General features: G+C 42.2%; 1 protein-coding gene across 1 annotated transcript in view; it reads right to left on the bottom strand.

Moving 5' to 3' along the window:
* pdlim5a (PDZ and LIM domain 5a) overlaps window positions 1-13,926 on the bottom strand; it is a 58,407-nt gene that overhangs the window by 23,169 nt on the left and 21,312 nt on the right. Inside the window, exons 4-5 of the mRNA XM_076729767.1 lie at window positions 2,122-2,161; window positions 962-1,386 (exon numbers count right to left, since the gene is read on the bottom strand). Coding sequence (XP_076585882.1) covers window positions 962-1,386; window positions 2,122-2,161 — 465 coding nt within the window. The remainder of the gene's footprint in view (window positions 1-961; window positions 1,387-2,121; window positions 2,162-13,926) is intronic.

Raw genomic sequence — 13,926 nt, 5'->3', positions numbered from 1 at the left:
AGTTGATATACTGAGTTGATATGAGTGGAGAGATCCATATAGCCATCACACCAGAGAATCAACCTTGAAACACAAATTGTTATGTTTTATCAGGTTCCATTATTGTCATTTAATGTCACAGGAACGCAGCTATTTAATGTCTTTCAGGAGAGAACCGTCCCTCTTAAGTTCCTGCAGCAAATAAACGGCACATTAAACCGCTTTAACTTGCTTACATATCAGTGTTTCCATACCGGTGGTTTAAGTTCTCTAACGTGACACAGCATAAAAATAACTGACCAACTTTCAACATTATAATAAACAACAATCACAAACAGAGGCATCATAATTAAGCTTATCTTGCTAACTCAAACCATGAATCTGAACACTGAGTGCAGTAGAGTACAGTATTATGCTGGGTTTTTTTTTTCTTCATGTTTTTCTTCTCTTCCCAAACACTAACAGACATGTGAGTCTGATTTAATGATGTGGAAGAACTTTGAAAAGCACTTCCAAGATTTCAAACTTCCAAGTCAGAGTCTGGCGAGCCTGATCAGCGGTCTGCACTGAATAAACAAACTTTCAAATATGCTTGGAAAAACAACCATCTTTATAAATTATGGTAGAAAGTGTGTTTCTTCATAAACTATTTACTGGTCGTAGTTTAAACAGAAACTAAGGACGTACTTTATGAGTTAACAGTGACGCAGTTCACTTCAACTTTTTTCATCTCTTTTTCTTTAAAGCTAGCAAACTCCTTCTTAGAAATGCTGCTGGCTTCTACACAAATTGGTTTTTCAAAATTCCTTTTAGTATTTCTAAAATTGTCTGAATCTGTGAGGGGAAAAATCACAGAGAAAAAAATCTATATTTGACATTTGACAGCTGGAACAGGACCAGGAGGAGGAGGAGAAAGTCAGAGGTAGATCAAATGCAGAGAACTGATTCATGTGTTTGATTGGCTGGAGAGAACGCCACTCACCCATTCAACTGCAAAGGCAACGCTCCACCCTGACTCTCCAATAGGCCCCGCCTCTGCCCCATGGCCACCTCACATGCGTTCTCGGTGGAGTAGAGGTTGATTGGTGTGTTATACACTGATGGCTGGGGGGGAACGAGGACGGGGGGTGAGGAGGAGGAGGAGGAAGAGGATGGGTAAGAGACGGGAGGTGGAGGAGGAGGAAGAGGACTGGCGTAGGAGGAGGCGGGAGTGAAGGCAGAGGATGGTGATGGGATGAAGGGAGCAGAAGGAGGAGGAGGAGGGGGGTATTCGCGCTCCGTTCCGCAGCCCCCGTAAGGCCTGGGGGCCTTGTTGTAGGGGACGGTGGAGGGGCTGGGGGAGTGGGGGTGGGGTGGTGGGGGTGGATGGGTGAGGGCCACTGGTTTTATGATGTCTGATCTGTCGTCCTAGTGGCACGAGAGAAGAGCATGCGAATGCAAACGAAAAACACATCACAGCACAGCACACGTCATACTGATGCCTCTCAGATTATAACTGTGGATCATAGGCTTTAGGCTGTAAAGATTACGATTGGTCCATACAATAAAGTTTGATTCAATTTAAAAAATAGCTTGAAAAAAATCAATTAGTTTAGTCTTAGCGAATAAGGAAGCATCAGTATACTCAACTGTCATTTACACTAAAAAATAAATGGAGCGACATTAGAAAAACATGATAACATAAAACAAGACAAACGTGGTTTTCATGCAGCAAAACTGTGTTTGGCATCATTTCAGAGGGGTGGAGCGATCAAAGAAAAGCACTCAAAGCACTTAAAACATGGTAGCCCAGGTGAACTACTTTTTCCTTTCATAATTAAGTCATTCATTCAATAACTTTTCATATTACAAGTTTCTTTTTCCTGTAACTCCACAGTTGGTCAATTGGAAAGGGATTTGATACTTAAATGGACAAAACTATAGATTTGCATTCAAGACCCAATAAAAAGAAATTTGAAAATTTGCCTCAACATTTCATTAAACTATAAATAGCATAGATTCAAAAAATATTTCTTAAAATCCAAAAAAAATATCAGTGTGATTTAAATTGGTCACCTGTTGTGCTTTGTCTTAATTAAACAGTGCATTCTGCACACTCAGTCTAATATCCTGTTGTTTTAGTGACATGCTGAGTTACAGTACCTTTGGTGCCACAGGAGGAGCTTTAGGAAGAGTGGAGGCCCTGGAGAGAGGGAGGAAGAAGAGAAAGAGAAAGAGCATGAGCTATGACTCCTTAACCTACAATTACTTTTCATTTGAGAGCATTTCTGATATCTTGAAAATACATTCATTTAGTCGACACCATGTGGGTAAAAGGGCACCAGCATTTTAAAAGCATACTTGCTGATATTAATAGATTGTTATTCACCTTCTAAATCTGAGCTCTCAGCATAGAAACCAACATGGAGAAGTTTCTGTTATCAGCTGTGGGAGTCTCACCGTGTCCGTGGGTCAGACTGTAAAACTTTACCTGCTATTTCTTTCTTCTCATTCTTTGAGTGTACGTGTGCATTTGAGCTGTTTTTAGTCCATAAAGGCTTGTATCAATCTGATACTGTCGGCGTTTGACACTCTGAATGCCACATTGAGCCACAAGCTGCCCCAAAGGTCATCTGAAGAACATGCCTGCAACTGTCCACACTGTTAAATTTACTAGCTGAACACCATAAAATGTATTTTACTGGGATTTTATTTCATCTTTTTACAGTGTTTTTAGTTGACCCACCTGGTTTAAGATGATTTTGATGCAACAGGATGCTACTGTATTGATGCAAAATTAATTGAAAGAATAATTTACAGCAGTTATGGATCAATATTCACTCTTTTGAACACTTAAAATGATCCATAAGTGTTTTGAATTCTTCCAAAAACGTCAGTAAACAACAAAACACATGGATCAAATGGATGCAACCGCAATGGTTCTTCAGTGCATCAAAACACTGAGCCTGATATGAGGGGGACAACATTGAGTTAGCATGAAATAAAGGTTAAGTAAACCGTGCAGTAACTGAAGACGTGTGAATGTCAGCAGCCCACATTCCTTTCAGGGCGACCCTTCGAGAAACTTCCTGAGGGAGGCTCATGTCCTTTACCTCTGTAAATCTGAACCAACAGCCCTGTAGTAGCAAGAAGCACATCAGTCTACACATACAGCTACTCATACGCTTGGCCTTTTCCTCTTCGCCTCTTATTCCTCTGCAGTTTTGGTTTGCCAGCAGTGTCCTGATACGGCATCGTGTTCCCTCAACATGAGCCGTGAGGATCTTTGAACGACATTAACACCAGAAGAAGTACGTCATGCCATAAAATTACTCGACAACTCTCCTGAACTGTTTGTAGTAGTCACACAACAACTCTCATCATGCCTGTTTTTGTGTCTAATTCTCTGAGAGAAGGTGCTTGGTGCACTTGCCATGTCCAACCAAAGAGGGCAAGCAAAGAACATACGGGAGGGGAGAAGGTCTGAGGTGAATAAAAATCAGGGCTCTTTGACCTCCAAGGCTGCGTGCTGCCCCCAACAAGCTTCACTGATGAAATACTCTGAGGTATAGATGGTAAACAATGGTTAGGTTTGACAGTCATGGTAAAGAAGGGATTTGTGAGCCTGGTCTCATTCCCAGAGTGTCAAATACTGACGTTTTTGTCATCGTGCCCCTCAGCAAGGTACAAGACGCACCGGACTTTCAGCTAACTCCAATGTAAACCCATCTGTAGCAATATCAGATGCACATAGCAACTGCCTCTCTAGACATAGTACAAATAGTGACAAAATCCTTAGAGGGCTGGAGGTTGGGATTGAATGGTGGATAAGATAAAGTGTGTGTGTGTGTGTGTGTGTGTGTGCGCGTGTGTGTGTTAGGTGAAACCTGAAGGCAATGATCCTAAAAGTGAAACCAAAAGTCAACCATATTTTACAAAACCTAACCCAAAGGTAACGGTGCGGAAACCAAAGCAAACTGTGTGTTTCACAGCAGCGACTGTCGGGCAATGTTAATCACATGCGCATCACACACGGCGGCGGCAGTATTTGACGAGCTGAGATGAGAACGTGTTGGATTTGTGTGCTGTCTTAGCAGTTCTAACCCTTAACCTCAGAGGCTCAGCCAAAAGCAAAAGAACCTCACTGAGCAACTGCTAAAGTGTTGAAGACATTCCAGATGTCACTTGAGACAATACACTGCACATGTTTTTTGTCTCAGTAAGACAGTGGGTGGGTGTCCCTGGACGCAGTATAGAACAACAAGTCTCCAATCAGCACAGCCCCAAAGTATTCACTGACATCAAGGCTGATCTGAAGACAGCAATGATCTGACTTGCGCAATCAATGGCGTGGACATGTGTGAGGCACATAGAGTAGCAGGGAGAGCACCAGGGTATCAAGTAGGTATTTCAATCACGTCACCGTCATCCCTGTGTTCTGTAGCCTCGATTACACTGCAGCTATAACTGGAAGCACCAGCATGGAAATGTGTTGGGGTCATATGGTGAGTGAGGAAAAAAAAAAAAAGACGGCTGCTAGAAAGTGAATGAGAACCAGAGTTTAATTTAACTCAGAGGCTTTCAGACCTTTTCTCTGGGGATTTGCATAGTCAAAGGTAATTTTAGGCTCCCAAACAAGCAACCTGCTGTTTTATTAAAATGCCTTTTATGTTGCTGGCACGACCTCAGGAGAGCTCGTGAGAGTTGTAGCGATCCAGGTTGATCTTCCTGAAACACATGCAGCTGTCAGGTTGTATACTGTATGCATTCAAACAGCAAAATGAAAATGGACAAAAATAGAAATAAGTCATTAGAATGTGGGTCTTTGCTGGGCTCTGATATCCTCAAAGCAGGCAAACAACAGGACCTCACACCACCATATCAAGCACTTTGCCACAGGAATGTTTCTCCATAGCTCAAATGTGTGAGGGTCAGAGACTAAGTGGATGCAATAAAGACACTGACAGTGTGACAGTGACATTTCATATGTGTGATTCCTGCACACCAAATGGAGACATTTGCTGGGCTGTACGTGTGTGTGTGTGTGTGTGTGTGTGTGTGTGTGTGTGTGTGTGTGTGTGTGTGTTCTTCCTCCACCAACAGCAGCTGCTCTGAAACATGTTTCTGCTCTCTCTGTTTGTAACTTTGCACGTTGCATGCTAACTGTCAGGCTCTGTGCGTCTGTGTTTTCTGTCCTCTGTTTCATGCTAATGGAAGTTTTACATTGTAAAGCCATTGGTCTGTTCGTGGAACTGTGAGTCTGTGAGTTTCCCCAGCTTCTTTTTGCGGTGACAACTGTTTCGGTTTTGCTTTGATACATCACCACATCCGAGTGCATGCTGTGGTTACAGTGGTGGTGCTAAAACATATTTCCATATTTTGTTAAGTATAAGTCACTTAGGGTAATATTTATTCTACTTCTCTTGCTCCTTGGTCATCAGGGTTTGCGTGCATATAAAATATTTTGTATGTTTTCTGAGTTTCCTTGGTTGGATTTTTAACGTTTTCCTAATTAATTATTTTTTGGAGATACATGAGCTTTTACATAACGCTGACAGCATGCTTTCATGGGCTGTTACATTTTCTCTGTTCTGTTTCCACTCTCTTCAACAATTTTCCTCTTTTGGAATTTACAGGGAATTAACAAAACAGCAGGACATCTTACAATAAAATCAAAATAATGCAATCCAGCCTTGCAATAAATACGGTAGAGATGCAAGATTTAAAACTGTTGACTTTTCGATACAACTGTATGCTAATATTTGAGCCCCTTTTTGTGTTGTGTTGAATTGTGTTTTGCTGTGGCGACTTCCCCATTTTTATCTCCATCTCCTCACCCGATGTTGCTGTATAATGTGCTGTATACGAGCAGCATTTAAGAGAATAAAGGCTAAACTGTTCTGTAAAATTTATGATTTTCTTGTATTTCTAACTGCATACTGAGTCGTAACGTGCCCCCATATTTTACCTTAATGCTGCTTCGAGTCTCTTAACAGTTTTTCCAGCATGTATGCATTACAGTAAATTGATCTGTCACGAAGAGGAGGATGCCATCTCCTCTTCATCTCCTCTCAAATCATCCGTGGCCTCGCGGCTGTTCTGTGCTCTCGGTTGTGCATTTGTGTTTAATCTCTCCGGTCTATTCTTACTCGAGTGAGATCATTGACCGATGTTTCCAGGGCCGTGCCCTGACACGCCGTCAGCTTCACCAGCAAGCAACCAGCCATACTGAATCAATAATGCATTGTTCCCTTTGTGTGTGTGTGAGAGAGTGTGTGTGATTTTATGTCTGAAAAGGTGGGGGGTGGTAAAGAGGCGAGGGTGGTTTAGGTGGAGGTGACTGACTAAACACCGGGAGAAGCCGAACACACACTCTATACAAAAATATACAGGTGCACAAGTGGAAGTGATTCTGTCACACAATGTCTTCATGTGTGTTGCCTCACATTACACACACACACACACACACACACACACACACACACACACACACACACTACATTCATGCATACACAGAGCTCTATTCAATCAGTTGTGTGAGTCTGGTTTAAACAGATACACACACACATTGTATTTCAGCATAACACAGGCTTTGATGAAGTGTGCTGCCAGTTGGATGACAGAATCATTAAAAGCAGTGAGCAAACAAAGGCCAGTTGACATAAACCCACACAAATATATGCACATAAACACACAGTGATGTCTTACACGGGGTGCGGTGACAGTGATTTCAGGCATGACGGGTTGGTCCAGGAAATGTAGTGCGAGGGGTGCAAAAACACAGACGACAGGGACCAGTTTATACACTCTGCCACACCTGAACACGCAAATAAGCTACACACACACATAGACAGTATGTGTGTCTATTTTTAGATTAACAGCCACCTCGGACATTTCTGATAATTATATGCGAGAAAAACTGCGGTCCTGTTTGCCTCAGATCCAGTCTGCTATTAACAAGCTGAGATCTTATCTTAGATTTGCACCTAATTTGTCTTGGTGAGACATTTTTTGGCAACTCTTGCATGTTTTTGTGGTCCCTGGTGCATTCCTGCCAAGCACAGAAGGGAATGAGCTTATCCAACTGAAGTCAAAACACTTAAGTCAATATTAAACCAATTAATCCAACATTTGGAAAATCGGGTGTTCCCTAAATTTGTAATTTTTTAAATAGTTCATTCACTCTTCTCTCTTCTTTTTCCTCCCTTCTCTTTAACTTTAAGTAGGTAGCACAAAGTGATGAAAACCAGAGTGTAGAAGAGACAAAGTGATACCGTGACTGTGCATCCGTGTGCGTGATAATGATGCAACTTTGATAAAATTCAACATGTGTCTGAAACACATGATTCACAGAGGGAGACCCTTCCTCCCTCACCGTGTAAATCAAAGACATTAACCGCTTCAACTTTGTAATCTTAACTTAAATTCCATCTCTACACCGTTCCACCCATCTCTGTTGTGTTTAAACTATCTGTCTCTCCTCTTTTACTTCCTCCTTCCTGCCTTTCATACCCTTTCTTTTCTCTTTCCTGGGAGTGAGGTCACTGTTTTTTAAACAAAACTGATAATGGTTATTGAAACAAAGCCCTCTAAAATGTATGCAGTCGTCATTCCTGAAGGTGGGACACAGACTCTTGTCTATTTATTTCTTTTTCTGTGCCTTATTAGGAAAAAAGGGGAACAAGCGGGCTGGTTTGGTTTCAGGGTTTTTGTAATTTTACCTTAAACTGAAGCAGACAGACCAACGTGACCAGGAGAGAATGCCAGGGCACCGAGTAAGAACAGAGTGACTGGCAGAATTATTACCACATGTGGTTTAGCATTTGGGTGTCAACGGTAAGTGTGTGTACTGTATGTGTGCAGTGGCGTTATGGAGGCAGAGGGAGTCAGTGTAGGTAGGATGGAGTTATGGGTCCAAAGAGAGACAGATCATGAGTGAACAAAGACTATAACTCCTGATTTCACAAGCGGGTGTAACATTCCTTTGCTGGTGTGATTAAATCCAAAAACAACTGCGTTATTCCTCTGCTATTTCAGGACCACTGTGTGAGTTTATCTAGAAATGGCCTTTAAATAGATCTGGAAGCTGAGTCTGCCTGTCTTTATCAGCCCTCGCACTGGGCAAGACCATAGGAGACAGGGGTCACCCAGCAGACCACAAGTGCTGTAGGTCTGTGTGTTTAGTGTGTGTGTGTGTGTGTGTGTGTGTGTGTGTGAGAGACAGATCTTCCAAGTTCCTTATCCACCACGTCCCTCCTCTGAGGCCTCGCCAGGCCTTTCTGCTGAGTATGACCTCACACGAGATCCTAAAAGAAGCTTTGACACTGACCAGACCAAAGGAACAAGATATGTTCAGTTTAGAGCAGTCTCACTACAACCACGTCACTCGATTAAATCAACGCTGAGAACATTTTTAAGTGTGTCTGAACCCTCGCAGTCACAGGCAGAAGAAAACCTTCGCTTTCGGCTTTTGTTTCAACGACTGTGTGCAAGCTACGCGTCATGTAGGCCATGTTAGGAATAAGGGGTTATGTTACATATTTGTTGTAGTGTTTGTGCTTCTTTATCTTCTGCCACAGATCGATATGGCTAGACAAAAAGCCTGAGGGTACGAATCTACTGTGGTTTTCATGAAAGAGGCTCTCACACTTCTAACTGCCTGTTATTCTGATGGTTTGTCCTCAGACGTGACCTGACCCAGAACCCAGCTTCTTCATGTTCAGGTCAGTATACTGTATGCAGATAGCTACTCTAATGTGTACACAAAGACACATTTTGTATCCTTTTCCTTTCCTTTAGCTGTGAAAATCAATGAAAGTAATCACGATATTTGATTTGATTGCAGGTTATCACAGAAGAAGGCTAAAATACCAAAACATGCAGCACAGCCACTGTTTCCTGTAGTAACATAGCAACAAACAAGCAGTTTTTATAGTAGCTCACTTTCTAACAAAAACACACAGCGGTGGACTGGTACCCTGAGGAGTCTTAAAAGCAGACCATGAGAGGAAACAGGCACGTTAAGTTAAACCCCACCAGGGCAGGAGAAAGGAGGCAATGTCTCCAACAGCCTGCAGGTCAACAGTACTGCATCAAACCCCCCACAGAGCACAGGACTGGGGTGGGGTGGGGTGGGGGGGGGGCACGTCTATATCTAATACTCACCACTGCACAGTGGTGGAAGAAATACTCGCTCTCAAATAAGTTCAACAACTCATAATGCAGAATGGCCCACTTCAGAATAAAATACTACTGAATTATGATTATTGATGCATTAATGTGTTCATCACGATGATGCTGCAGCCGGTAAAGGCTCAGTGTACTTAAAACAAAATGAACTGGATGAAAATAGATCAAGTGTGAGGATAATAGAGTAAAAATAAAAATATGAGGCACAGGAGCTGGAACATACTGCAGCTGTGCGTATTTTACTGGGTTTGGACATTTAAAGACATGAAGTGCTTTAAACAGTAAATAGAAGGGGCGAAGAAGACATAAATGAGACAAAAAGCTATAAAATCTTATATCTTGTATACTCATATACAATATATGAATTTTTTATGACACCAAAGAAGAAGAGTTACTGCTGTGACACATAGTGTCAGTGGTGCAGCAAATGTCACATAATTTAAGGTCATAAAACAGACGAACAGTGTAGGTACTTTTACAGCATGTAATTCTTCTTAGATGTTTTCCAAAGACCCTACAAGTGATTTTACGTAACATTATAATTCATGCACATATATCTTTTAAAGGCAAAGGACAGATGTTTTCTTTTTTATGTGCAACAATAATGCAACTGTTTGGTTTGACCATAGTGTCTATAGGAGTTTGTGAGTCTGGGAGTCTGCACCATCTCTGGAGTCACAGGGCAGTAAAACAGTAGATTTGAGGGAGGACTGGAGTCCCGTGTTGTCTGTTGAGATCTAATTTGAACTTTTACAGCTTTGTTTCACAGCAGACTGACCAAGAAGTAAAAACTGTACATATAAAGAAAAGAGCGCACATGGAGGCGGTGAGAAAGACACACAGTCTCAGGGACAGGACGGACAGGAACAACATGCAGTCACACACCCAAACAGCGAAACACAAATACCCACGTATTCCCACAATATTTTCCTTGCAGCACAACCTGGCATGTTTAAAGCATTTTTTTTTTTTTTTTTTTTGCCATCGTTAATGACCTAAAAATGCTCTGCCATACCTCTGTGAAAACTTCATGGCAACTCCCACACTGAACATTGCCATCCTCGTTTAAAAGATTTAAGGTGTAATTGAACAAACTAATGACTCCATGGACAGTAACTGGAGTGTGGCCAGCCAGTTTGTGAAAGACGCACAAGACATTCCACACTGCAAACACACATATAGAGAAATCAGAAAAACGGAGCTTTCTTTCTCACTGCAGCTGATTGACAAACACACTGTGACAAGCTTGGCCAGAAGCATAAAACCTGAGGAGCAGAGAAACATCAGACTGATCCCCTGGGCAGATCTGGGTTTATCAAAGTCATGACAGTACTGTCAAACTTATTTAAAGTCCGTCCTAAACTGTGTTTAGGAAATTACACATCACAGGTTAAACCCAGCACAAGCAAAGCTCCGGTGTGACTTCATGAGAGTCAGATGATGATTGCATTGTTTCAAGTGTGGGTCCTCTGCAGAGGGAGCTTAGGAATCTCTGCCTCGGAGGCAAACTCAGTACATTTTGGGGCTCTGTGAGGGAAACTGATGGTACAGGGGGGCCCAAACTGGAGGAGGACAGCCACATAATTCTAGGGGGCCTCAAATGGGATGAATTACAGCAGCAATTCAAGATTAACAGGCCTGTACTGCTGCGTTTTGTAAGATCTACCCAACGATCTCTATAGTCTCCAATTATGCACTTATGTACTTACTACATCAGCACTGTGTGAATTCAGCTGAAGAATAAACAGTGGAAAAATGAAGGGGACGAAACTATCTAAACTTTAATGCGAGTGAGAGGTGGAGAAAGTGAGTTTTATTGTCTTATAATTTTAGTGCCGTCTAATTTACAGTTTCTTTTCTTTCTGTCTGGAAGCTCACAGTTGCTTTTTCAAGGCAGCGAAAACAGAAACAACACAGTACATCAAACAGAAGAGAGAAAGACAGACTGAAGAGACAGCGCTCCAGCTGGGTCCAGCACTCAGCACTGAGACAGCCTGCCCGTCAAAATGATCCACAGCTGGACCAGGAAGTGTTTTCCATATTCACCATCTGGCCTTAGGTCTGCTGAGAGGGTTATGGATATTATTGTGCGTCAGTATCACTCAGAGAGATTCACTCACAGCGACGCCAGATTCGCTGGCGTCTTTTTACTTTCCTTCATATTTGTTTTCATCTAATTTTTGATTCTCCGTTCAGCTTTCTGTTTCTGTTTACCATGCCCGTTTCTTTCTTTTGCTCTGTCTCTCTTTCTGGTTCATTCGTTAACACACACACACACACACACACACTTCCCTCCAGTTGAGTGGCAGTGACTCACTGAGAGTCACATGTCTCACAAACTTAGGCGACAGTGATACGACAGTGATCATAAAGAGATCCTGGCTCCGACGTTGAACAAATACCTGAATCACTTCAGCTTCTTTTATTTCCACTATAAAATCGCAGCATTTTCAACAGATGAGCTTGAAGAGGATAATAGTGGAAAAAAGTCAGGGAGGGATGAGAGCGCTCGAGGTACACGCTCGACGAAAAGTGACACAGAGTAATGCTCGTGTCCCGAAAAGACACACAGATGTGTTCAAACCGAGTCAAGCTCCTCAGGATAACACTGTCCGCCTGAGTTGAACATGGTGTCATCTGATTATGTAATTAAATCAAAGCAAAAATAAATACACAGCGAGTCATTTGGCTGAATATACACACATCCCAGCCAATCTGCACTGATAACACAGCTGAAGCTTAATGTGAGAACTATGAGGGAAGACAGTAAACTGTGTCTGCGACGTATGTGTATTGTGTTTCAAAACATGTTGATTACAATTTATTATCGAGCCATTTGTTACTATAATAAGAAGTTTATTTGATTTGGAGCAAAACTGCTGAGCATACAGTTTCTGCGCCGACTGCTCCTTACACCCTGAAATTCATTTATAGCAATTACTCAGAGCTTATGAAATGTGGCTTCTTGTGTTTCTCCTCTAATCAGTCCGGATGATTCTTCACACCGTTACAGCTGCCTGTTTGGGTATCGTTCAGCAATGCTGGCTGGCCTGAAGATGAGTGCTCTTGGCTTACAGCAAAATATGTTTGGCAAATAGCAGAGAAGAATTAAGAAAACAGAGACAGATGAGCTTAACACAGTGTTCTTGGCCTCGGAGTGTCTGCGGGTTACCTTCACAGACCCCTAATGTTCATGGGATTTGTATTTTCTTTGGCAAAAACAACAGACTAGCAGCGGACAGGCAGAGACAGGTGTGTCTAGCTGTAGCTGCATTCTCTTGGTATTATGATCTTATGTGTGAATACTACAAGCCGGGCCAAAGAAGATGGCCATCAGTTTTGGATGATCTTTGGCAAATACTACAGAGCAGTGAAAGACAGAGACAGGTGAGCTCAGTTTAGCGCTCTTGGCTTTGGAACATCTTTGGCAAATATCAGAGCCGAGTAAGTGACAATGGCAGCTGCGCAGAGAGTCTCTGCGAGTACAGAGGATTTGCAAAGGGCTGTGAATTTTTGCAGCTACAGTTCAAGTCTCACAAGCTCTAACTGATCAAGTCTGTGCTATACTTCATGTATCAGTATAAGCTCGTCCTCACCAGAAAAACGGCCATATAGGTCAGACTTATAGGAGCCATATTTATTGTTAGTCGGTGACTTCGTGTGGCCGGATTAATTATGACAAGAGCAAAGGAGGAAATCAGGTGATGAGATAAGATACGAGAAAGTCCGTACTTGGTGGAAGGTCAGGCGGGTGGACGGGTCAAACACAGGACTTTCACATGTTCTGTGCGAAACCCAAAGTCAATGTTGACTTATTTTAACTTATGTAACATACTTAAGTTGCATAATGTATGTAACAGTAGTGTACTTATCTTAACCCATGATCTTTTCCTGAGCCTAACCAAGAAGTTTTGGTGCCAAAACCTAAGCAGACTGTGCTGACCTGTTTACCTATTCAGTCTTTTAGGTATGAGGTGTGTGTGTTAGGTATGTGTTGGCTGGTATATTGGTGTATATACAAGCAGAATGCCTGGCTGCAACCACCCTATGGAGCATCTGAGTTTGGATATATATTCTTTAAAAATGGTGTTAAACATATTAGTTAGAACTCTAAAGTTTGTGTTCACCGTTGAAGTGACAATAGGACACAGAACGCCCTGGTGGCCAACAGGTTAACGTGCAGACCATGAATATTTGTTATCTGCTTTCTGATAAAGGCATAGACAAAACAATAAAACACTTTAAAACCTTACAACACAGCTCCTCTTACACCTCTTGGATTGGACTCAAACTGGGGGCGGCCATGTTAGAGCAGGAGTTCTTGATGTGTTTTCTGTTCACACCTCTATGTGCTCCTTCATGGAAAGTTGCCTTTGCACTGAAACACTTCAGCAGGCCAAAAGTTTGCCAGTGTTGCTGCATTAACCGAGGTATTTTTCTAAAAGCATGGTTTCTCCAGTCTTTTTTAAATAGGGAATCCAATTATCTTTCCCCTTCAAAGCCAAGCTCATTCAGACACGATGTTCTTGTTACACGCGGGTCAGTTCCAAGCAAGCATGCCGTCCATTCTGGGTTTCATTTCAAAGCATGGGCTAAAAACAGGCGATAGCTCATTTGGTTCAAGTATCGGCCTTGCCTACAAACAGGTAACTGACACATAGCCCCATACATCAAGTGACCAATTATGTAACTGATACTTTCTCATATTTCTGATTCGATGAGAGGTCATCAGTCATGTGTGTGCACACAGACAACTTCAGATTTCCTTGTTAGGGTGGT

Source organism: Chaetodon auriga, chromosome 5, assembly GCF_051107435.1.
Source record: "Chaetodon auriga isolate fChaAug3 chromosome 5, fChaAug3.hap1, whole genome shotgun sequence".
Classification (NCBI taxonomy): domain Eukaryota; kingdom Metazoa; phylum Chordata; class Actinopteri; order Chaetodontiformes; family Chaetodontidae; genus Chaetodon; species Chaetodon auriga.
This window is presented reverse-complemented; position numbering and strand designations above follow the sequence as displayed.